General features: G+C 48.3%; 1 protein-coding gene across 4 annotated transcripts in view; it reads right to left on the bottom strand.

The window, feature by feature from the left end:
• Positions 1–23,716, bottom strand: part of LOC139532497 (histone deacetylase 4-like) — a 70,446-nt gene that overhangs the window by 5,617 nt on the left and 41,113 nt on the right. For all 4 annotated transcript variants that reach the window (XM_071330161.1, XM_071330162.1, XM_071330160.1 and 1 more), the window contains 13 exons: positions 15,720–15,848; positions 15,300–15,526; positions 11,910–12,090; positions 11,238–11,431; positions 5,931–6,131; positions 4,481–4,676; positions 4,066–4,199; positions 3,561–3,710; positions 2,734–2,841; positions 2,433–2,576; positions 2,177–2,296; positions 1,994–2,091; positions 1,413–1,531 (listed from right to left, as the gene is read on the bottom strand). In XM_071330161.1, coding sequence (XP_071186262.1) covers positions 1,413–1,531; positions 1,994–2,091; positions 2,177–2,296; positions 2,433–2,576; positions 2,734–2,841; positions 3,561–3,710; positions 4,066–4,199; positions 4,481–4,676; positions 5,931–6,131; positions 11,238–11,431; positions 11,910–12,090; positions 15,300–15,526; positions 15,720–15,848 — 2,001 coding nt within the window. The remainder of the gene's footprint in view (positions 1–1,412; positions 1,532–1,993; positions 2,092–2,176; positions 2,297–2,432; positions 2,577–2,733; positions 2,842–3,560; positions 3,711–4,065; positions 4,200–4,480; positions 4,677–5,930; positions 6,132–11,237; positions 11,432–11,909; positions 12,091–15,299; positions 15,527–15,719; positions 15,849–23,716) is intronic.

The raw sequence follows: 23,716 nt of genomic DNA, 5'->3' as shown, positions 1-23,716 counted from the left end.
TTGTTGAAGCATCTTTGGCAGTGATTACAGCATTAAGTCTTCTTGGGTATGACGCTACAATCTTGGCACAACTGTATTTGAGGAGTTTCTCCCATTTTTCTCTGCAGATTCTCTCAAGCTCTGTCAGGTTGGATGGGGAGCGTCGCTGCACAGCTATTTTCAGGTCTCTCCAGAGATGTTCGATCGGGTACAATTCCAGGCTCTGGCTGGGATACTCAAGGACATTCAGTCCCAAAGCTACTCCTACGTTGTCTTGGCTGTGTGCTTAAAGTCATTGTCCTGTTGGAAGGTGAACCTTCGCCCCAGTCTGAGGTCCTGAGCACTCTGGAGCAGGTTTTCATTAAGGATCTCTCTGTACTTTGCTCCGTTCATCTTTCCCTCGATCCTGACTAGTCTCCTAGTCCCTGCCGCTGAAAATCATCCCCACAGCATGATGCTGCCACCACCATGCTTCACCGTAGGGATGGTGCCAGGTTTCCTCCAGACGTGATGCTTGGCATTCAGGCCAAAGAGTTCAATCTTGGTTTCATCAGACCAGAGAATCTTGTTTCTTATGGTCAGAGTCTTTAGGTGCCGTTTGGCAAACTCCAAGAGGGCTGTCATGTGCCTTTTACTGAGGAGTGGCTTCCGTCTGGACACTCTACCATAAAGGCCTGATTGGTGGAGTGCTGCAGATGGTTGTCCTTCTGGAAAGTTCTCCCATCTCCACAGAGGAACTCTGGAGCTCTGTCAGCGTGACCATCGGGTTCTTGGTCACCTCCCTGACCAAGGCCCTTCTCCCCCGATTGCTCAGTTTGGCCGGGCGGCCAGCTCTAGGAAGATTCTTGGGGGCTTGTTTTTTGCTCTGACATGCACTGTCAACTGTGGGACCTTATATAGACAGCTGTGTCTTTACAAATCAAGTCCAATCAATTGAATTTACCACAGGTAAAACATCTCAAGGATGATCAATGGAAACAGGATGCACCTGAGCAAAATGTTTTGTCTAATAGCAAAGGGTCTGAATACTTATGTAAATAAGGTATTTCTGTTAGTTTTTTTGTATACATTTGCAAAATGTCTAAAAAAATCTGTTTTCGCTTTGTCATTATGGGGTATTGTGTGTAGATTGACGAGGAACATTTTTAATTTAATCCATTTTAGAATAAGGCTGTAACGCAACAAAATGTGGACAAAGTCAAGGGGTATGAATACTTTCCGAATGCACTGTATACCAGAGCAGCAAAGAATACAGCGCATGACATACACTAGTATGTGGACACCCCATTAAGTTAGTGGATTCCACAGGTGTCCACATACTAGTGTGTAAAAGTAGTGTATCATCTTCAGTCTGTCATGTTGTGTGTCTGGACCTCAGGCGTCAGCTGATAAAAGATCCAGACATCATCTCACCAGTGCTACTTTACACGTACATTTAGAGGTGAGGGTGTAACCGCCTAGCGGAGGAGGGTGACCCTCGACGGCGTCGAAGCCTGAGGACACCAGCACCACGTCAGGAGCAAACTCATTAGCTATGGGCATCACCACAGACCTAGGGAGAGGGAAAGAGAGTTGGTCAGTTTTGCAACTTTAGTGCATGTGTGTTTTTTGATATTTGGTAATTTATTAGAATCATTAGCTGCTGTGAAAGCAGCAGCTACTCTTCCTGGGGTCCACACAGAACATGAAACATGACATAATACAGAACATGAATAGACAAGAACAGCACAAGGACAGAACTACATACATTTAAAACTGGCACACATCGCCTACACATCAATACATACACACAAACTATCTAGGTCAAGTAGGGGAGAGGATGGTGCCGTGAGGTGTTGCTTTATCTGGTTTTTGAAACCTGGTTTGCTGTTCATTTCAACAATATGAGATGGAATGGAGTTCCATTCAATAATGGCTCTATATAATACTGTATGCTTTCTTTAAATTGTTCTGGACCTGGGGACTGTGAAAAGACCCTGGTGGCATGTCTGGTGGGGTAAGTGTTGTGTGTTACCTGAAGGCTGCCAGGTACTCTGCATCTCCCATAGGTGGCTCCAGACCCCCGGTGAAGGCCATGTTAACGTTAAAGCCTACTCCTGGACCACTGCCCACCTGACAGAGAACAGATGGGAGGAATAGCCATGAGAACACACAAACACACACACACACACGTTTCCATGAGATTTGTCACCATTACCTCGTCGGGTGCTCCGCTGCCAGGGAAGAAGTTTCCATCGTCGTATCGATGGAGAGACAGGTACAGCACGTTGGGGTCGTCGTAAAACGCCTGCTGGGTCCCGTTGCCATGGTGAACATCCTGATGGACAGCACACATGGCCAATCAGATGACCATTGTCCAATTTTTTCTTCTTCTTACATCGATGGTAATTCTAGTCATTTACAAAACCCACTTTCTCTTTAAAAGGTCAGGTGAAGGACCAGCACAAACTCACCCAGTCTACTATGAGGATCTTGCAGACGTTGAGTCTCTGTTGGAGCAGTCGGGCTGCGATGGCTACTGAGTTAAAGTAGCAGAAGCCCATGGGAGTGCTCGCTTCTGCATGGTGTCCAGGGGGTCGAACCACAGCAAAGCCGTTCTGGGAGCCAGACGCAACAACTACATTACCCACAACTCCATCCACGAGGGGGAGAGATTGAATGCATTTTTTGTGAAGGGGGGAAAAAACGTAGGGCGACCTAACCTTAATGGAGGGATAGAGGGATGAAAAGGAGAGGAGGGTGGAGAGGACGCACCTTCAGTTCACCAGTGGCCACTTTGAACACCAGCTCCACCACAGAACCCACAGCCAGACGAACTGCAGTAGAGGAATGGACCTCGTTCCAGATGGTGTCACTGTCCACCTGCAATCATCATCATCGTCACAGTTAAAGGGACACTTTGGGATGTTGGCAATCAAGCCCTTTATACTACTTCCCCAGAGTCAGACGAACTTGTGAATACCATTTGTATGTCTGCGTGCAGTTTGAAAGGAGTTGCTAACTAGCATAAGCACAATGACTGGACGTCTGTGGTAACAGCTTGCATGTTACCATACGCTAGCATGATAGCTGTTACCATAAGCTAGCATGATAGCTGTTATCATAAGCTAGCATGATAGCTGTTACCATAAGCTAGCACGATAGCTGTTATCATAAGCTAGCATGATAGCTGTTACCATAAGCTAGCACGATAGCTGTTACCATAAGCTAGCATGATAGCTGTTACCATAAGCTAGCACGATAGCTGTTACCATAAGCTAGCACGATAGCTGTTACCATAAGCTAGCATGATAGCTGTTACCATAGACGTCCAGTCATTGTGCTAACGCCAGCTAGCATTGACTTGTGAAACTACCTCTAACTTCCTTCATACTGGACACAGAGACATACACATTGTATCCACGAGCCACGTGCTCATTTGACTTTGCTGAAGTAGATAAATGGGTTCATTGCCAAAATATAAAACGGGGTTAATGATTTGACCATTGAGGAAAACGAAGATGAGGAGTAGAAATAGGAGGCAGAGGAGAAAGAGGAGATGAAAGAAGAGGAGGAGGACGACGAAGAGGAGGAAGACTCACCCCCACTCCTCCACATGGTAATCTGACCAACATGGGCGTGGCTGAACAGTCTAGTTTCTGTCGGAGGGGGTTGGTTCCATACAGCAGGACGTGGGCTTCAGAGTGGACTGTCTGGAGCTCCTCCAGAGTGGCCTTCCTACCACGGATACACTACAGACACACACACACACACACACACACACACACACACACACACACACACACACACACACACACACACACACACACACACACACACACACACACACACACACACACACACACAATGGAGACATGCAACATTTCCTTTCTATTCATTAGTTTTATTTTCTCTGTGTTTAAGTGAATCACAAATGACAAAGTACATGGAAAGGATAAGCAATGATGTTTTTTTATGCATCAGTTGGTAACTCCTAGCAACAGAAATTAATTAAATTCACCCTTGTTTGAAGACTACAAATACAAATGATTCTATAACAGAGAATAGCAAAGAGAAGGATGGTTGAAGGAAGGCTTGAGAATGTACCTCACACTGTCCCCTAAGTCCTGTCTCCTGCAGTCTGGACCAGATGCTCTGGACGCGCCCGGCGTGCTCCGGATGGGTGTGTGTGTTCCCGCACATACACTGGTGCTTTTGCATCAGAGAGTCATACACCAACCCTGCAGGAATAACCCAGGACATTAGCACAAACACACGCATTGTAATGAACACACGCACATCCACTCACACAAGTGGAAACAACAAACTGACAGAGCAAAATAAGGAGGGATAAAGGAGCGACAGACAAAGAGAAATATATAGAAAGGAATCTACATGTGCATTGCTTGCTGTTTTAGGTTTTAAGCTGGGCTTCTGTATAGCACTTTGTGACATCTGCTGATGGAAAAGGGCTTTACAGATACATTTGATGGATATAAAAGAGAAGAGCATTACTACTAACCTGTGGTGAAGCGAGGTTTGGTGAGAGGCTCAGGGGGCGGGACAGAGATGGGGAAGGAGGAAGCGGAGGCCGGAGACGATTGGGCCCTGGAGAGGGGGCGGTGACCTGGGAAGGTGATTGACAGACCGGCTGCCTCCATGGAAGCCTGATAGTTTCTCAGCTGGTGGATTCTCTGCTGCTCCAACAACATGGCCTGCTGCTCAGAGAGAGGGAGGAGGAGAGAGGAGAGAGAGGAGAGAGAGGAGGGGAAAGAAGGAGAGAGAAAGAGAGAAGGGGGAGGGGAAAGAGAAAGGAGGGATAGAGAACAACATTGCATGATAGCAACAGACACACAGCCACCGATGACTATTGTGACATCACCTGCTCTTTATAATGTGTTTACAACATTTGGCCACACGGTGGCAGTCAAGCTATGTGAGGTGAACCGAAACACATGACATCTACCTGCAGGAGAGTAAGTGGATTTGAAAGATGCATGGTTTCCTCTCATTAAAGAAGGACTCTGTGTCAGAAACATAGCATCCTGGGACAGGAAATAGCATATTATTGCCCAAGTGAATCATTCAATAAACACAACTACTGATAAACGAGATCATTGTGTGTGTGTGTGTGTGTGTGTGTCATCAAGTTAATACCGATATGAAAGTGCTCGTTTTGTACACTGAGAATGAGCCTCAAATTTGCATCGTCAAAGTCATGAAAATGTAGTCATTTAAGATATATATTAAAAAGGTATACTTGTTTGCGAGTGAATTTACTTACCATATGCCGGTTTTCAACATATTTGGGGGCCAAGAAGAAGCGGAAAGTTACCACCGTTTCATGAGAACTACAAGTTCTACCAGGTGTTCACTGAGTATACACAATATTGTTCTTTCCATGACAAAGACTGAGCAGGTGAATCCAGGTGTTTGGTGTGATCCCTTATTCATGTCACTTGTTAAATCCACTTCAATGTGTAGACGAAGTGGAAGAGAATAGTTAAAGAAGGATTTTTAAGCCTGGGAGACAATTGAGACTGGATTGTGTATGTGTGCAATTGAGGGTGAATGGGCAAGACAAAAGATTCAAGTGCCTTTGAACGGGGTATGGTAGTAGATGCCAGGAGCGCCGGTTTGTGTCAAGAACTGCAACGCTGCTGGGTTTTTCACGCTCAACAGTTTCCCATGTGTATCAAGAATGGTTCACCACTCAAAGGACATCCAGACAACATGACACAACTGTGGGAAGCATTGGAGTCAACACGGGCCAGGCTCCCTGTGGAACGCTTGACACCTTGTAGAGTCCATGCCCTGATGAACTGACAGTTCTGATGGGATGATAAATTGATGATGATCTTGAAACCTATTCAAAAGACATGACCCTGGAAGTATGACGTAGGATGACATCACTAGCACATCATATTGACCTGAGGTAGCGCCCTCTCTCACACTCACTCCTCCCCTCCTACCTGTCTGAACAGTTGTTCCTGCTGCATGTCCTCCTCCTGGTTCTCTTGGGGGTCTGGGGGCTCTTGTTTGATGGCGATCCCACACGGAAAGCCTCCGTCCTGGGGAGAGAGGGCCTGGTGCTCCCTCAGCTCTTCCTCCGTCTCCTCCGGGTGACTCTGGTGCTGCCGGCCCCCCGTGGGCTCACTGGGCTTGCCCATCATCTAAGGAGAAGGTATGGGTCAATCCATCGTCTAGTCATTGATGATATGCAGTACAGTAGTAATACAGTAGTAATACAGTAGTAATACAGTAGTTACTGCAGTTGTTACAACAGTAGTAGTATAGGAGTTCTATAGTGAAAGATGTCGCTTTACTAAGACGTGGCGGTCAACATTTTAACATTGAGGTGTGTGTGTGTGTCCTTAAGACTTTGGAAGTCAGTGGAAGCTGCTGGAAGCTGTCCACAAAGCAGTGCACTGAGCTCCACATCTCCTATCCACACATACTGGCCATGAATGGGGAACTAGATCACTATGTAATAACGGCTGTGAGTGGGATCAGGGGTCCACGGAGACAGGGGTCCATTGGCCCCGATCCTCTCTGTCTCCAGAGACTCCAGTGTGTAGGTTCTCATACACGGAATGGTCAATGGGAAACGTCTGAGAGCACGAGTTGAAAAACCAAATGAAGCTTGTTAAAGGGAAAGAAAAGGAGGGATGAAAGAAAGAGAGGGGAGACAGTGTGTGTGCCAGGGAAATGAATCAGTCATCCCACTCTGTACAGAGGAACATCTCTTGGCAGTGTTCCTGTGTGTATACAATGGGCAGACATAGTGATTTGTATTTTAAGCATTCATCAGTGTCGGTCACTTAGTAGGCCTACTTGGAAATGTCTAGTGTGCTACTTTGTTTTCATCCATATTAATAGTGTGCAATTATCTAAGTCATTCAACACAAGTGCACTGCGAAATGTCTGCACTGCGAAATGTCTGCACTGCATAATGTCTGCACTGCAAAATGTCTGCACTGCAAAATGTCTGCACTGCAAAATGTCTGCACTGCAAAGTCTTCCAGATACAACTATTCAGGTGAAATTGAAACACAGCAATGTATTTTACTGCGGTCTAATATGTGTGTGTGTGTGTGTTATTGGCAGGCCTGTCAGCCCTCGGGGCCTGTGGCAGGGTGCCAGAGGAACAGCGTTGACGTCAGAACCCTCGCCAGCTACCTCATCCCCGTCCTCCTCCACAAACAAGCTGCTCTTTTCCCTTCTTCACTCCCGCCCTCTACCTATTTTTCTCTCGCTCTCCCCTCTCTCTCATTCTCTCCCCTCTCTCTCGCTCTCCTCTCTCCCTCCCCTCTCTCTCGCTCTCCCTCCCCTCTCTCTCTGTCTCCCCTCTCTGTCTCTCTCTCCCCTCTCTGTCTCTCTCTCTCTCCTCTCTCTCTCTCCCCTTTCTCGCTCGTCCTTCCCCCTCTCTCTCTCTCTCTCTCTCCCCTCTCTCTCGCTCTTTCTCTCTCGCTCTCCTCTCTCTCTCCGCTCTCTCTCTCGCTCTCCCCGCTCTCTCGCTCGCTCTCCCCGCTCTCTCGCTCGCTCTCCCCGCTCTCTCGCTCGCTCTCCCCGCTCTCCCTCTCTCCCCGCTCTCCCTCTCTCGCTCTCCCCGCTCTCCCTCTCTCGCTCTCCCTCTCTCGCCGCTCTCCCTCTCCCCGCTCTCCCTCTCTCGCTCTCCCCGCTCTCCCTCTCTCTCTCTCTCTCGCTCCCCTCTCTCTCTCTCGCTCCCCCCTCTCTCTCGCTCCCCCCTCTCTCTCTCGCTCCCCCCTCTCTCTCTCGCTCCCCTCTCTCTCTCGCTCTCCTGCTCTCTCTCTCTCTCGCTCTCCCCTCGCTCTCCCTGTCCTTCCCTCTCTCCCCTCTCTCTCTCCCTTCTCTCTCCCCCCTCTCTCTCCCTCTCCCCTGTCCTTCCCTCTCGCTCTCCCCCCCTCTCCCCTGTCCTTCCCTCTCGCTCCCCCCCTCTCCCCTGTCCTTCCCTCTCCCTCCCCTCTCTCTCTCTCTCTTTCGCTCTCCCCTCTCTCTCGCTCTCTTTCGCTATCCCCTCTCGCTCTCCCCTCTCTCTCTCTCGCTCTCCCCCCTCTCTCTCTCTCCCCTCTCTCTCTCTCTCTCGCTCTCTCTCTCCCTTCTCTCTCTCCCCTATTCTGCTCTCCCTGTCCTTCCCTCTCCTCCCCTCTCTCTCTCCCTTCTCTCTCCCCCCTCTCTCTCCCTCTCCCCTGTCCTTCCCTCTCGCTCTCCACCCCTCTCCCCTGTCCTTCCCCCCCTCTCCCCTGTCCTTCCCTCTCCCTCCCCTCTCTCTCTCTCTCTCTCTCGCTATCCCTCCTCTCTCCTCTCTCTCTCTCTCTTTTGCTCTCCCCCCGCTCTCTCTAGCTCTACCCCCGCTCTCTCTCGCGCTCCCCCCTCTCTCTCTCTCCGCTCTCTCTCTCGCTCTCCCCTCTCTCTCTCGCCTCTCTCTCTCTCGCTCTCCCCTCTCTCTCTCGCCTCTCTCTCTCGCCGCTCTCTCCCCTCTCGCTCTCGCCGCTCTCTCCCCTCTCGCTCTCGCCGCTCTCTCGCCTCTCTCTCTCGCCTCTCTCTCCCCGCTCTCTCTCGCCCTCTCCCCTCTCGCTCTCGCCACTCTCTCCCCTCTCTCTCTCGCTCTCTCCCCTCTCTCTCTCGCTCTCTCTCTCCGCTCTCCCTCTCTCTCTCGCCTCTCTCTCCCCTCTCGCTCTCGCCGCTCTCTCCCCTCTCGCTCTCGCCGCTCTCTCGCCTCTCTCTCTCTCGCCCCTCTCTCTCCCCTCTCGCTCTCGCCGCTCTCTCCCCTCTCTCTCTCGCTCTCTCCCCTCTCTCGCTCTCTCCCCGCTCTCTCTCGCTCTCCCCTCTCTCTCTCGCTCTCCCCTCTCTCTCTCTCGCTCTCCCCTCTCTCTCGCTCTCCCCTCTCTCTCTCTCTCTCTCTCTCTCTCTCTCTCTCCTCTCTCTCTCTCGCTCTCCCCTCTCTCTCTCTCTCTCTCTCTCTCTCGCTCTCTCTCTCGCTCTCTCTCTCTCCTCTCTCGCTCTCTCTCTCTCTCTCTCTCGCTCTCCCCGCTCTCTCTCTCTCGCTCTCCCCTCTCTCTCTCTCTCGCTCTCCCCTCTCTCTCTCTCTCTCGCTCTCCCCTCTCTCTCTCGCTCTCCCCTCTCTCTCTCGCTCTCCCCTCTCTCTCTCGCTCTCCCCTCTCTCTCTCGCTCTCCCCTCTCTCTATGGGAAGTACTGAAAGTTCCAACACATGAAATGTTTTGATTTTTCACTGGAATGAACGCAAAATTAATGCAGAGCCACAAACATTTCAAAACTTTGTTATAATTATTTCCCTGTTCATATTTTGTGCTCTTTCCTACTTGTGTGGCAGCACTCGGAAACCCCCCCTGACATCACATGCGTTACTAAGGGGAACGTTCCGTTTCATTGTAAACAGAACCCGTTGTTAAGGATGTACTATACATCTTCATTCTGAAATGGCCTTTTTCAGTAGCGATGAGAGAAATATACCTGAATCACGAGGTGGGCCCACTCCCTCTCTCCCCATTGACTACGGCGGCGCCCCCAAAGTGGCTCCCTATTCCCTATATAGTACACTGAAAGTAGTGCACTACACTACATAGTGCATAGGTGCAATTTCAGAAAAGAGCCTATGACTGTGTGCTTTCTAGGTTGTTTTATTATTGATTTGTCTCCACAATTTCGTGGTATCCAATTGTTAGTTACAGTCTTGTCTCATCGCTGCAACTCCCATATGGACTCAGGAGAGGCGAAGGTTGAGAGCCATGCGTCCTCCGAAACACGACCCAACCAAGCCGCACTGCTTGTTGACACAATGCCCACTTAACCCGGAAGCCAGCCACACCAACGTGTCGGTGGAATCAGCGTGCACTGCACCCGGCCCGCCACAGGAGTCGCTAGAGCGCGATGGAACAAGGACATCCCTGCCGGCCAAACGCTCACCTAACCCGGACAACGCTGGGCCAATTGTGCCCCGCCCCATGGGTCTCCCGGTCGCGGCCGGCTGCGACAGAGCCTGGACTCGAACCAGGATCTCTAGAGGCACAGCGATGCAGTGCACCACTCGGGAGGGTGTGCTTTCTGTAACAATAGATGAATAATGCACCCTGTACAGACTACACCCCTTAATACCCTGTGATCAAGTCATACTGATAGACGTTTCCCATCTGGCCCTTCAAAGCCCATCTGCTCTGACAGATTACTTTCATATACAGTATTAGATCTACTCTGGTCAGAGATAAAACACTAAGAAAAACTGAGAGGAACATTTGATTGAATGTTGAGAAATGTTGTAAATTAGTTGAACGGTGATCCTCTTACTGTTTGTCAGTGGGGATGTCACCTAAGGGCATGAAAACTGATGAATACAAAAGAGAATCCCTTGTTTCATCGAGAGAGAGAGAGAGAACCAAACGGCGCTCAGCTAAGCACAGCTACCTAGTTCCTGAATGACCATATCTGGCAGTGGGTTCCGCTTTGTTTCCATGGCGGTGTGGAGTTAGCTATAGTCTGCCCTTAGCAACTGTCACAACTGTCACATACATACCCTCCAGCTATACCCCGTCCTCTTCCCTCCCTCCCCACTGCGCAAACCCACCCTCTCTCCCTCCTCCTCTCCCTCCCCACTGTTCCTCTCCTCCCCCCCACCCCCCCTCACCGTTCCTTGCCATCCTCCTCCCCTCACCGCTCCCACCCCACTGTTCCTCGCCACCCCCCCCTCACCGCTCCCTCCCCACTGTACCTCGCCACCCCCCCCCACCGCTCCCTCCCCACCGTTCCTCGCCACCCTCCCCCTCACCGCTCCCTCCCCACTGTTCCTCGCCACCCCCCCCTCACCGCTCCCTCCCCACTGTTCCTCGCCACCCCCTCCCCCTCACCGCTCCCTCCCCACTGTTCCTCGCCACCCCCCCTCACCGCTCCCTCCCCACTGTTCCTCGCCACCCCCCCTCACCACTCCCTCCCCACTGTTCCTCGCCACCCCCCCCTCACCGCTCCCTCCCCACTGTTCCTCGCCACCCCCCCCCCTCACCGCTCCCTCCCCACTGTTCCTCGCCACCCCCCCCTCACCGCTCCCTCCCCACTGTTCCTCGCCACCCCCCCCCTCACCGCTCCCTCCCCACCGTTCCGCCACCCCCCCCTCACCGCTCCCTCCCCACTGTTCCTCGCCACCCCCCCCTCACCGCTCCCTCCCCACTGTTCCTCGCCGCCACCCCCCCACCGCTCCCTCCCCACTGTTCCTCGCCGCCACCCCCCCTCACCGCTCCTCCTCTACCTTGTTGATGTGTAGCTGCTGGAACTGCTGTTTGTGTTTCTCCAGGAACTGTTGGTGTTGCTGTTGGACCACCAGCTGCTGCAGGGCCTGGGCCTGGGCGTTCTGCTGGGGCAGTGGGGCTGACTGGGTCCGACCCAGGGGACGGTGCTGCCCACGAAGCTTGTGGATGGAGGGAGACTGGAGGGCGTCCACACCTGGGTTGGGAATACACACGCGAGGGTATGGTTATAGGCATGGATACACATGCCTGAATCCACACAAACAACTGGTCCCAGGACAATAAATATCCGCAGTAGAACTGGCTCTGTTAATCACACACAGAACAGTGGAATGGAGCTTAATAGGAGCACAGTACTACAAGCCTGGCAGAAGAACCTTCTCTTGTCTGCCAAAAAAGGAGCCCCCATTCACTTCCAAGGCTGTGCGTGTCACCAGTCATTTACTCCACTGTCAGCTGAAAATAGCACTGGAAAAGTGAGTCAATGGATGTGTTCCTTCAACACCGGTGGGCACAATGCTCTGTCTCTCTCATTGACCCTGCTTAATAGAAGTTGATGAAAGGAAGTCTGTCAATAGAAGGAAGGGGGGGGTTATCTGTTAGGAAAGCACACAGTGTACTGGGACACTGTGTGTGTGTTCTCCACCAAAGTACCATTCTACTGCTGTACCCACCTGCCAGTAGGGGCCCGTGTGCGCCAGTCTGTTCCAGCAGGACCAAGTGCTGCAGTAGTGGGCCGTGCCCCCCTGCGCCCCCTCCGTCAGCCAGGTAGGTGACTAGGGGGCCACCGCCTAGGTAGGGGGGGCTGAGGGAGAGGGCCGAATGTTGACCCCCATCCTGCTGGGCTGAGGTCACCTGGAGAACGGGGTCAGTATAGAAGTGTTTTAGATAGAACTGTTGGGATACATCTATATGTTATACTGACATTGGTTTGATGCTTCTATTGTCTTCACTGGTTTCCTACCACTAGCTTTTGGAAGACTGAGGTACTCATTACAAGCCTGTCATTGCTATTGTAAACTGATGTATTCTGGCAATATTGTGATTTGTGAATTCATCTTTAAGGGGTGGTTCCCCCCCAAAAACACAATGTCACATGAGATGAGACAGACAGGGAGAAAAAGAGAGAAAGAGCATTAGATAAACAAATATCCCGTTCATACGAAGACGAAAGTACGGCAACTTTTCTTGATCTGTGTAAGGTGTTGCAGGTAAGAACCCCTGTACTTATATTTCTGCCAACCGACCTAGTAATGATTGTGGTATTATGTTTAAAAGTCCCGCCACCCCCTCAGTATAAAACATCACCTTTCATTTTACCGGCTTTGGCACGCATTAAAGGATTCTATTGTTGCCTGACATCAAACTTGCCCTTGTCGATCACAAAGCTTCACAGAAATTATTGTAAAGCATTTAATTTCTCCATAAAAAAAATATGCAATTCTGTTGTTGAGCCGTCCTTCTATTGTCACAGAAGTGCTTTGGCATTTAGCCTGGGAGAACCCACCCCCCGCCATTTAGCCCGGGAGAACACACACACACTGCCATTTAGCCCGGGAGAACACACACACACTGCCATTTAGCCCGGGAGAACACACACACCGCCATTTAGCCCGGGAGAACACACACACTGCCATTTAGCCCGGGAGAACACACACACACACTGCCATTTAGCCCAGAAGAACACACACACACACACCGCCATTTAGCCCGGGAAAACACACACACACACTGCCATTTAGCCCGGGAGAACACACACACACACACACACACTGCCATTTAGCCCGGGAGAACACACACACACACACACATACCATTTAGCCCGGGAGAACACACACACACACTGCCATTTAGCCCGGGAGAACACACACACACAATGCCATTTAGCCCGGGAGAACACACACACACACACTGCCATTAGACCGGGAGAACACACACTGCCATTTAGCCCGGGAGAACACACACACACACACACACTGCCATTTAGCCAGGGAGAACACACACACACACTGCCATTTAGCCCGGGAGAACACACACACACCGCCATTTAGCCCGGGAGAACACACACACACACCGCCATTTAGCCCGGGAGAACACACACACACACACCACCATTTAGCCCGGGAGAACACACATACACACACTGCCATTTAGCCCGGGAGAACACACACACATACACACTGCCATTTAGCCCGGGAGAACACACACACACACACACTGCCATTTAGCCCGGGAGAACACACACACACACTGCCATTTAGCCCGGGAGAACACACACACGCATCGCCATTTAGCCCGGGAGAACACACCGCCATTTAGCCTGGGAGAACACACACCGACATTTAGCCTGGGAGAACACACACCGACATTTAGCCTGGGAGAACACACACCGACATTTAGCCTGGGAGAACACACACCGCCATTTAGCCTGGGAGAACACACACCGACATTTAGCCTGGGAGAACACACACCGCCATTTAGCCTGGGAGAACACACACCACCATTTATTCCGGGAGAACACACCGCCATTTAGCCTGGGAGAACACACACTGACATTTAGCCTGGGAGAACACACACTGACATTTAGCCTGGGAGAACACACACCGACATTTAGCCTGGGAGAACACACACCGACATTTAGCCTGGGAGAACACACACCATCATTTAGCCTGGGAGAACACACACCGCCATTTAGCCTGGGAGAACACACACCGACATTTAGCCTGGGAGAACACACACCGACATTTAGCCTGGGAGAACACACCGACATTTAGCGTGTTCTGCTACGATTACAGTTCTATTTCGACAACTGTCTGCTGCTACTATTAAAAAAGCAGTTGGCGAGGATGTTTGCTAGCAAGCTACCAATGTGCGTGATATCTAACAAAGCATTTTTTCAAATCATCCTTCAGGTCCGATTTTGTATTTCTATACACGATCGGAAAGAGCAGTTTGTAAAGCACATACAACTATTTGGGCACGGTCTCTACACTACGCCGCCAGGGACTCAAATCCTACAGTGCCAGACGTGTCCCCCTGCTTAAGCCAGTACATGTCCAGGCCCGTCTGAAGTTTGCTAGAGAGCATTTGGATGATCCAGAAGAAGATTGGGAGAATGTCATATGGTCAGATGAAACCAAAATAGAACTTTTTGGTAAAAACTCAACTCGTCGTGTTTGGAGGAAAAAGAATGCTGAGTTGCATCCAAAGAACACCATACCTACTGTGAAGCATGGGGGTGGAAACATCATGCTTTGGGGCTGTTTCTCTGCAAAGGGACCAGGACGACTGATCCCTGTAAAGGAAAGAATGAATGGGGCCATGTATCGTGAGATTTTGAGTGAAAACCTCCTTCCATCAGCAAGGACATTGAAGATGAAACGTGGCTGGGTCTTTCAGCATGACAATGATCCCAAACACACCGCCCTGGCAACGAAGGAGTGGCTTCGTAAGAAGCATTTCAAGGTCCTGGAGTGGCCTAGCCAGTCTCCAGATCTCAACCCCATAGGAAATCTTTGGAGGGAGTTGAAAGTCCGTGTTGCCCAGCAACAGACCCAAAACATCACTGCTCTAGAGGAGATCTGCATGGAGGAATGGGCCAAAATACCAGCAACAGTGTGTGAAAACCTTGTGAAGACTTACAGAAAATGTTTGACCTCTGTCATTGCCAACAAAGGGTATATAACAAAGTATTGAGATAAACTTTTGTTATTGACCAAATACTTATTTTCCACCATAATTTGCAAATAAATTCATTAAAAATCCTACAATGTGATTTTCTGGATTTTTTCCCCTCATTTTGTCTGTCATAGTTGAAGTGTACCTATGATGAAAATTACAGGCCTCTCTCATCTTTTTAAGTGGGAGAACTTGCACAATTGGTGGCTGACTAAATACTTTTTTGCCCCACTGTATATATAGATAGAGTGAGAGATAGAGAGAGAGAGACCGACCAACACACATAGAGACAGAGATACAGATATATATATAGATAGAGTGAGAGATACAGAGAGAGAGAACAAGAGAGAGAAGAAAAGAAACAATATATCAACAGAGAGTCTTACATTGGAAGCAGAGGTGGCCGTGGCGGGCAGACCTAGGGTGATGTTGGGGAGGGAGGGGGACGTGTACAGAGACAGCTGGCTGAGTTCACCACCACACAACCGCTGAGCCAGGGACATATCAATGCTGTTGGAGACTGCCACAGTGACGCCGTTCTCATTGGGGATGTTGCTGATGCTGTTGTTAGGAGAGCTGGGGCCGGATCCAGGAGCGCTGTTACACGCTGAATCTACAGGATGTATTCATATCTTAACTCCGTCATGACTGTTACACACCAAGTCTACAGCTACAGTACAACATCAACCTAATACAACCAGTCAGTTAGTCATCTCTTCCATGTTAAATCTACTACACAGCTCTGTTGTGTGCGAGGTGTGAACCTCCTGGTCGTTCCTCTCCACAGCGTTGAGTGTGTGTCCTACCTGCCATATCCAGGGAGCGTTTCTTGGCGGTTGTGATCGGGCTGTCTTTACGCCTCAGTAGGGGGCTGCTCCGTCGCTCGCTCACCTTCTGCTTCAGACGAGAACGTAGCTTCAGGTTGGGCTCAGAGGCTACGAGACGGACACACACAGAAAGAGAGAGAAAGAGCACAGATAGGGTTATCTGACTATGACCGGAACAACCCAGGCTTGTAACAGAGGCTAAGACTCAAGAGAGGTCTATGGTTCTGATACGGCTCTGTCATACCTTATCCCTGCAACTTGAACCGCAGAAAACAGAAACCATGGTTTTGTTGAGGCAAACAATAGTTCTTGAGGTTAAACCTGTCGATCAAACAGGGTCCATTTGATCTAACCATCAACGACTAAGTTACACAACCTGTGCTGCTGTACACCAACATGGAGGTGGATGAGGTACGTTTCCTCCCCATTACAATGTACAGAGCGTTGGGCGTTGGGAAAATCTGCGGCAGCCACATCAACAAGGAAATGAGAGTGTAGAGGGGAATGAACTGATTTCTGGGAGCGACGTTGCCAATTACAGCGGGCTTTGTCGGTGTGCATTCAAATGGAGCGAATTTAGAAAGACAAGGACGGAGAGAGGGAATGCAATGTCATGACTACCATGTTCTGCAATGATGCTAATGTTCTGTTTACACGGCACGGACAATCAGGGCCCTCTGTAGGGACACTGCTAACCAATAGAAGTCCAGTACTAATTATCCAGCCAGGGCGCTATTTCAGGCCTTATGGAAAAACAAAGGGCACAAAGCAGGAGTGGAACAACAAGAGCCTTCTCTCTCTCCACTGCTCCCTCCATCCTTGTTTTTATTCACACGTTTGTTTCTCTCCGTTTAACAAGTGACAGACTAATGATGCAGGCGCTAGTTTCATAATTCAAAGGTGGCCGCGGACTGCGCCACTACGGGAGAAAGTCTGGGGGGGTCAAACAATCATGTAAGGCACTACTGAATGGATGGCATGACACACGTTTGGTCAAATGTAATGGTCTCCCATCTGAGAACAGACAAAAGAGGAACATGGATTGATTCATACAGAACCCCCCTTTTAAACCTATTAAGCCTTTACACAGGTGGGAATTGGCCTTTATGAATAGGGGCAAATTGAAATGTTTCTAACAGAAGAAGCATTGCATGTGCATAACCATGGCAGCGATTGAAAGGGAATACTTTTCGCAGCATTTTTCGGGAAAGAAAACCTAAAAATCTGGATACATTCAGTAACATAGGAATACTGCTGGAAAATGTGGGGTAGGTGGATAAAACCAACAAATGACAAGGGTTGAAGTGAGGACTAACCGGTGTCTCCAAGTGTCCACACAGCTCTCTAAAATGTGCAGTCATTTCAATGTACTATTATGAGTCAAGGAAAAAGCCTTCAGCTATTAGCTACATTTCTGAGCTCTCCTAACTGTTTGAAACACAGCCCTGCATCTGCGGTTCTTCACCATCACACAATTATTACTGTTGTTGACGCAATCCAAAAATGCTACATTATAAATCGCAATCAGGATCAGATGAGCATCATTTGAAAGCTTTTCCCATTGCCAACATGACTAGCTAAGTTATAAAATACCATCTTACAGTGTTAGGCTTTCACAAGGCACGTCAGAGAAACAGATAGTCATTTTGGTGCGCAGAGAACAGAGTTATGAGCGTGTGAAGACAACGAGCAGCGGAAACAATACGACTAGCTCATTCTTTTCAGATGTCATCGTTGGAACTGCACATCAGACAGTGATCATAAACGTTGACACAGGAAATGACATACGTTTTATGATATGGAAATGTGAAGCGGGTGTGTGGTTTGCTTGTATGACATTAAAGCGGTAATTATCTCACATCTTTCAGAACACATCAAGTCCCTTTTCATTTACAACATTGGCCCCACTCAGACAACAGAAGGAACTGTGGGGGAACTTGCAGCCTTTCTCATTGCTAGAGATGATTAAACCCCCATGTTGGCTGAATGGACATAGACAGGGATGGGGACAGTGGTTCATGTACTTGTTAACAGTGAGGTCTGTGTCCCATTGATCTCATAAATGTTCATCAATCTGGCTTCAGGCCAGGTCACAGCACAATATACAGTGGTGGTGCGGAATTATTGGCTCCTTGATAAAGATTAGCAAAAAAGACTTTATAAAATAACAGAAATACAGAGCGATATTGTATGCTCCAAAAAAATTCAACAATTATATTATTTTGTACTAATAAAATCCCTTTCTCTGAGCAATTGTGTTTAACAAGTAATAACAACAAATCTCTAAAAGATAGGGGTCAGAATTATTACTGGTTTCAATCCCGTTTAGCAAACCCAAGGCGGTGCTATGGTCACATGACACGAAGAGAGAGGTCTTTGGCCACGCACACCAGCCGTGAGTTTGGATTCGAAAGAACAGTGCTTATGCAGAAAATAGCTCATCACTAATGTAAAGTATGGTGGTGGATGTTGTGGGGCTATTTTGCTTTCCACTGGTCCTGTTGGCGCTTGTTAAGGTCAACGGCATCATGAACTTTAACCAGTACCCGGACATTTGTGTCGACAAGCTTTTTTTAAATAATAAAGTACTTCGTTTGAAACACAGTCCTGCATCTCCACCATTAGTTATTTAAGCAATCAAAAAAATGGCCCATTATAAGTTGCAATCTGGACCAGATGGGCATCATTTGAAAGCTCTTTCTATTGTCAAAATGACTAGCTAAGTTGTAAAATACAAATCTTAGAGACACAGATAGTAAATGTGGTGAGCATAGAATGGAGTCACGAGCGTGTTCCACAGCTAACTTCCTTCACAATACGACCAGCATCTGTTGAAAACAACCCAGGGTATGATGCCATGTCATTGTTGGAACAGCACATCAAAACATGTGATCAGAAACGTTGATACTGTAAATGACAGAACTTCTATAATATGGACATGTGAAGTGCACATTAGCATGTGGTTTGCTTGTATGACATCAAAGCGGTATTTATTATAATCTTCCATGTCCCATCTTTCAGAACAGAGTCCCTCTCTTCATTTACAACATTCCCCTCACTCAGACAACAAAACATTAGTGAAAGAAGTTGGGGGATGGGGGCATCTTCTTGTCGCCCCTGGTACTCCCGTTTAGAAGGCACGTCAGCTGAATCCCATACAGCGCTAGAAAGCAGAGACCCTGCGCTCTGATGTCATCTATAGCAGTTTACTGTACAGCCGCAGTGACCAAATCTGCTATTTTCATACCGTATAGGGCAGGGGTATTCAACTCTTAACCTGCGAGGTCCGGAACCTGCTGGTTTTCTGTTCAACCTGATCATTTAAAAAACGCAGTGGAACAGGCTTCGAGGTCCAGAGTTGAGTTTGAAGGGTTACCTAGCAAACCACACAGTGTGAAGGGTTACCTAGCAAACCACACAGTGTGAAGGGTTACCTAGCAAACCACACAGTGTGAAGGGTTACCTAGCAAACCACACAGTGTGAAGGGTTACCTAGCAAACCACACAGTGTGAAGGGTTACCTAGCAAACCACACAGTGTGAAGGGTTACCTAGCAAACCACACAGTGTGAAGGGTTACCTAGCAAACCACACAGTGTGAAGGGTTACCTAGCAAACCACACAGTGTGAAGGGTTACCTAGCAAACCACACAGTGTGAAGGGTTACCTAGCAAACCACACAGTGTGAAGGGTTACCTAGCAAACCACACAGTGTGAAGGGTTAACTAGCAAACCACACAGTGTGAAGGGTTACCTAGCAAACCACACAGTGTGAAGGGTTACCTAGCAAACCACACAGTGTGAAGGGTTACCTAGCAAACCACACAGTGTGAAGGGTTACCTAGCAAACCACACAGTGTGAAGGGTTACCTAGCAAACCACACAGTGTGAAGGGTTACCTAGCAAACCACACAGTGTGAAGGGTTACCTAGCAAACCACACAGTGTGAAGGGTTACCTAGCTACCATACAGTGTGAAGGGTTACCTAGCTACCATGTTGGGGTCATCATGTGGGGTCCCGGCCCGCCTATCAACTAGCCTCTGTATGCTTCCATGTAAAGGCTGACCTAGATAACCGGATGAACTTACAGCCTTGCTAGAGATGGTTTTAAACACCATGTTGGCTGAATGGACAGGGGTTAATGTACTTGTTAACAGTGAGTGTCCCATTGATGGAATCACATTGTGATATAAAGCCTGTCTACAAACCCCTATAAATGCCAGACAGCGGGAGACTAAGTGTTATGCATGTCAAATCTTTGGGGGGAGGGGTGTGCGGAGATGTAGAATCTGCAATTCGCCGTTTACCGGCGTCTAAATCACACACACAAAAATTGCGTAGCTAGAATGGACACTTAGATGAACTCAACCAAACAATATTTACAATGAAAAAGAAAAAAGAAAAGCAAACACTGATTCAAAAGCTCATTATCAGCCCCCACATTTATGTAGAAGCAATGAAATAAGCAGCTCTTCTAACGGTGCCCAACCTAGAATTAACATATGTAAACCCCACAAAACGGACAATAACTCCCTGCATCGCTTCACCAACCTCCATGTTATTAAGAAAGGCATGGTCTGTGGAGAGTTGGTTCAGTTTGAGGTACACTAGCTAGAGTAAATGTTTTTTTAATCCAAAGTCTCTAATGGCGAAATTGCTAGCTACATAGCTAGCACAGCATGCATGTAGCTAACACAGCATGTATGTAGCTAACACAGCATGTATGTAGCTAACACAGCATGTATGTAGCTAACACAGCATGCATGTAGCTAACACAGCATGCATGTAGCTAGCACAGCATGTATGTAGCTAACACAGCATGTATGTAGCTAACACAGCATGTATGTAGCTAACACAGCATGCATGTAGCTAACACAGCATGCATGTAGCTAGCACAGCATGTATGTAGCTAACACAGCATGCATGTAGCTAGCACAGCATGTATGTAGCTAACACAGCATGTATGTAGCTAACACAGCATGCATGTAGCTAACACAGCATGCATGTAGCTAGCACAGCATGTATGTAGCTAACACAGCATGTATGTAGCTAACACAGCATGTATGTAGCTAACACAGCATGTATGTAGCTAACACAGCATGCATGTAGCTAACACAGCATGCATGTAGCTAGCACAGCATGTATGTAGCTAACACAGCATGTATGTAGCTAACACAGCATGTATGTAGCTAACACAGCATGCATGTAGCTAACACAGCATGCATGTAGCTAGCACAGCATGTATGTAGCTAACACAGCATGTATGTAGCTAACACAGCATGTATGTAGCTAACACAGCATGCATGTAGCTAACACAGCATGCATGTAGCTAACACAGCATGCATGTAGCTAGCACAGCATGTATGTAGCTAACACAGCATGTATGTAGCTAACACAGCATGTATGTAGCTAACACAGCATGCATGTAGCTAACACAGCATGCATGTAGTTAACACAGCATGTATGTAGCTAACACAGCATGTATGTAGCTAACACAGCATGTATGTTGCTAACACAGCATGTATGTAGCTAACACAGCATGTATGTTGCTAACACAGCATGCATGTAGCTAGCACAGCATGTATGTAGCTAACACAGCATGTATGTAGCTAACACAGCATGTATGTAGCTAACACAGCATGCATGTAGCTAGCACAGCATGTATGTAGCTAACACAGCATGCATGTAGCTAACACAGCATGTATGTAGCTAACACAGCATGTATGTAGCTAACACAGCATGCATGTAGCTAGCACAGCATGTATGTAGCTAACACAGCATGCATGTAGCTAACACAGCATGTATGTAGCTAACACAGCATGTATGTAGCTAACACAGCATGTATGTAGCTAACACAGCATGTATGTAGCTAACACAGCATGTATGTAGCTAACACAGCATGTGTGTAGCTAACACAGCATGTATGTAGCTAACACAGCATGTAGGCCTCAATGTTTTTAACTTCTCTAGGGTAGGGGGCAGCATTCGGAATTTTGGATGAAATGCATACCCAAATTAAACCGCCTGCTTCTCGGGCCCAGAAGATATGATATGCATATAACTGGTAGATTTGGATAGAAAACACTCTAAAGTTTCCAAAACTGTTAAAATTGTGTCTGTGAGTATAACAGAACTGATTTGGCAGGCGAAAACCTGAGAAAAATACATTCAGGAAGTAGTTTTTTTTGTTGGTTTTGTAGTTTTCTATCCATGCCATTACAGTATCCATTGACTTAGGACTCAAATTGTAGTTTTGACTGCGTTTGAGCCTGTGGATTACTAAAGAAAACGCGCAAACAAAACGGAGGTTTTTGGATATAAAGAGACTTTATCGAACAAAAGGAACATTTATTGAGTAAATGAATGTCTGCTCATCAAAGGTAAGGGATTAATTTTATCTCTATTTCTGACTTGTGTAACTGTTCTACTAGGCTGGTTACTGTTTGTAATGATTTGTCTAGTGGGCTATGTTCTCAAATAATCGTAAGGTATGCTTTCGCCGTAAAGCATTTTTTAAATCTGACACCGTGGTTGGATTCACAAGAAGTTACTCTTTAAACCTATGTAAAATATGTTTTGTTTTCTGAATTTTTATAATGAGTATTTCTGTATTTGAATTTGGCGCCCAGCAGTTTCACTGGCTGTTGAAGAGGTGCGACGCTAACGTCTCACGTACCCAAGAGAGGTTCAGAGGCTTCTGCTCCTTGTCTAATTTTCCTTAATGCCCACCACTGTTAAAGAACTGCAGGTAAAGGTAAAAGTAATTCCCTAAGCTCTCCTCCTCCCTCCCTCATCTGTCCTATTCTCCAACCTTCTCTTTTCTAAAATCTCTCTCCTCCTGTGGAATGTGGCCAGTGTCAACTGTGGTCTATGTGCAGCCTTGAGGCTTTTCTCCTCTTCCACCTTCCTCTTTCCCCACACTCCCCCTGTTCTACTCCCCTCGCACTCTCTCCTCCCGTCTCGTCTCTCTCAGTCTGGGTGGAATGTGGTCTCAGTGGCCAGTGTCAACTGCGGTGTATCTGCAGCTTGAGTCAGCCTTGGGGCTAGAGTCAACATGGCCGTGCTCTGTTCATACAGGCCCAGCCCGCTAAGTGAATAATTATACTGGAAGACCACCGCTTCACAGCCCGGCACGGCCGCACCATGTTAGTTTCCACTTCGTCTACTGTCAGTAGAGTACACCTCTCTAAACTATAGAAAGGTGTTTTTTTGTTCACTCTGGGACTTTTCATGATGTATGATTTAGAAATGATGAAAACTTGGAAGGGTGATAAAAGGTCCATCACATATTACAGTACCTTTCAATCCCCCCTGTCGGTACAGTAGGACATGCCAGAACAGCAATGGATGTTTGGAACGTTTTAGGTGGTAAAGATAATCAATATTAATATCAGCAGTTCATCTAGAACTCAAAAAACGTATAGCTTCTCAGTGCTGCTTTGCTGAAGTGGACCTCATAACCCCCCCTCACATCTTTACAGTACCTCTCAGAGCCCTGGGGATTCCATTGAGGGGGCAGCAGAACCCCTGACAGCCTAATTTGGGTTTGATTAATGGTGGGAGGCTCTAATACTATCTAAATGAGGGGAGGTGTGAGCCTGCAGAGAGCCTACTGGACAGTCCTCTAGCAGAGCAAGGTGTGAGCCCACCGAGAGCCTACTGGACAGTCCTCTAGCAGAGCAAGGTGTGAGCCCACAGAGAGCCTACTGGACAGTCCTCTAGCAGAGCAAGGTGTGAGCCTGCAGATAGCTTACTGGACAGTCCTCTAGCAGAGCAAGGTGTGAGCCTGCAGAGAGCCTACTGGACAGTCCTCTAGCAGAGCAAGGTGTGAGCCCGCAGAGAGCCTACTGGACAGTCCTCTAGCAGAGCAAGGTGTGAGCCCACAGAGAGCCTACTGGACAGTCCTCTAGCAGAGCAAGGTGTGAGCCCACAGAGAGCCTACTGGACAGTCCTCTAGCAGAGCAAGGTGTGAGCCC

The sequence above is a fragment of the Salvelinus alpinus genome, chromosome 10 (assembly GCF_045679555.1).
Source record: "Salvelinus alpinus chromosome 10, SLU_Salpinus.1, whole genome shotgun sequence".
In the NCBI taxonomy this organism is placed as follows: Eukaryota; Metazoa; Chordata; class Actinopteri; order Salmoniformes; family Salmonidae; genus Salvelinus; species Salvelinus alpinus.
This window is presented reverse-complemented; position numbering and strand designations above follow the sequence as displayed.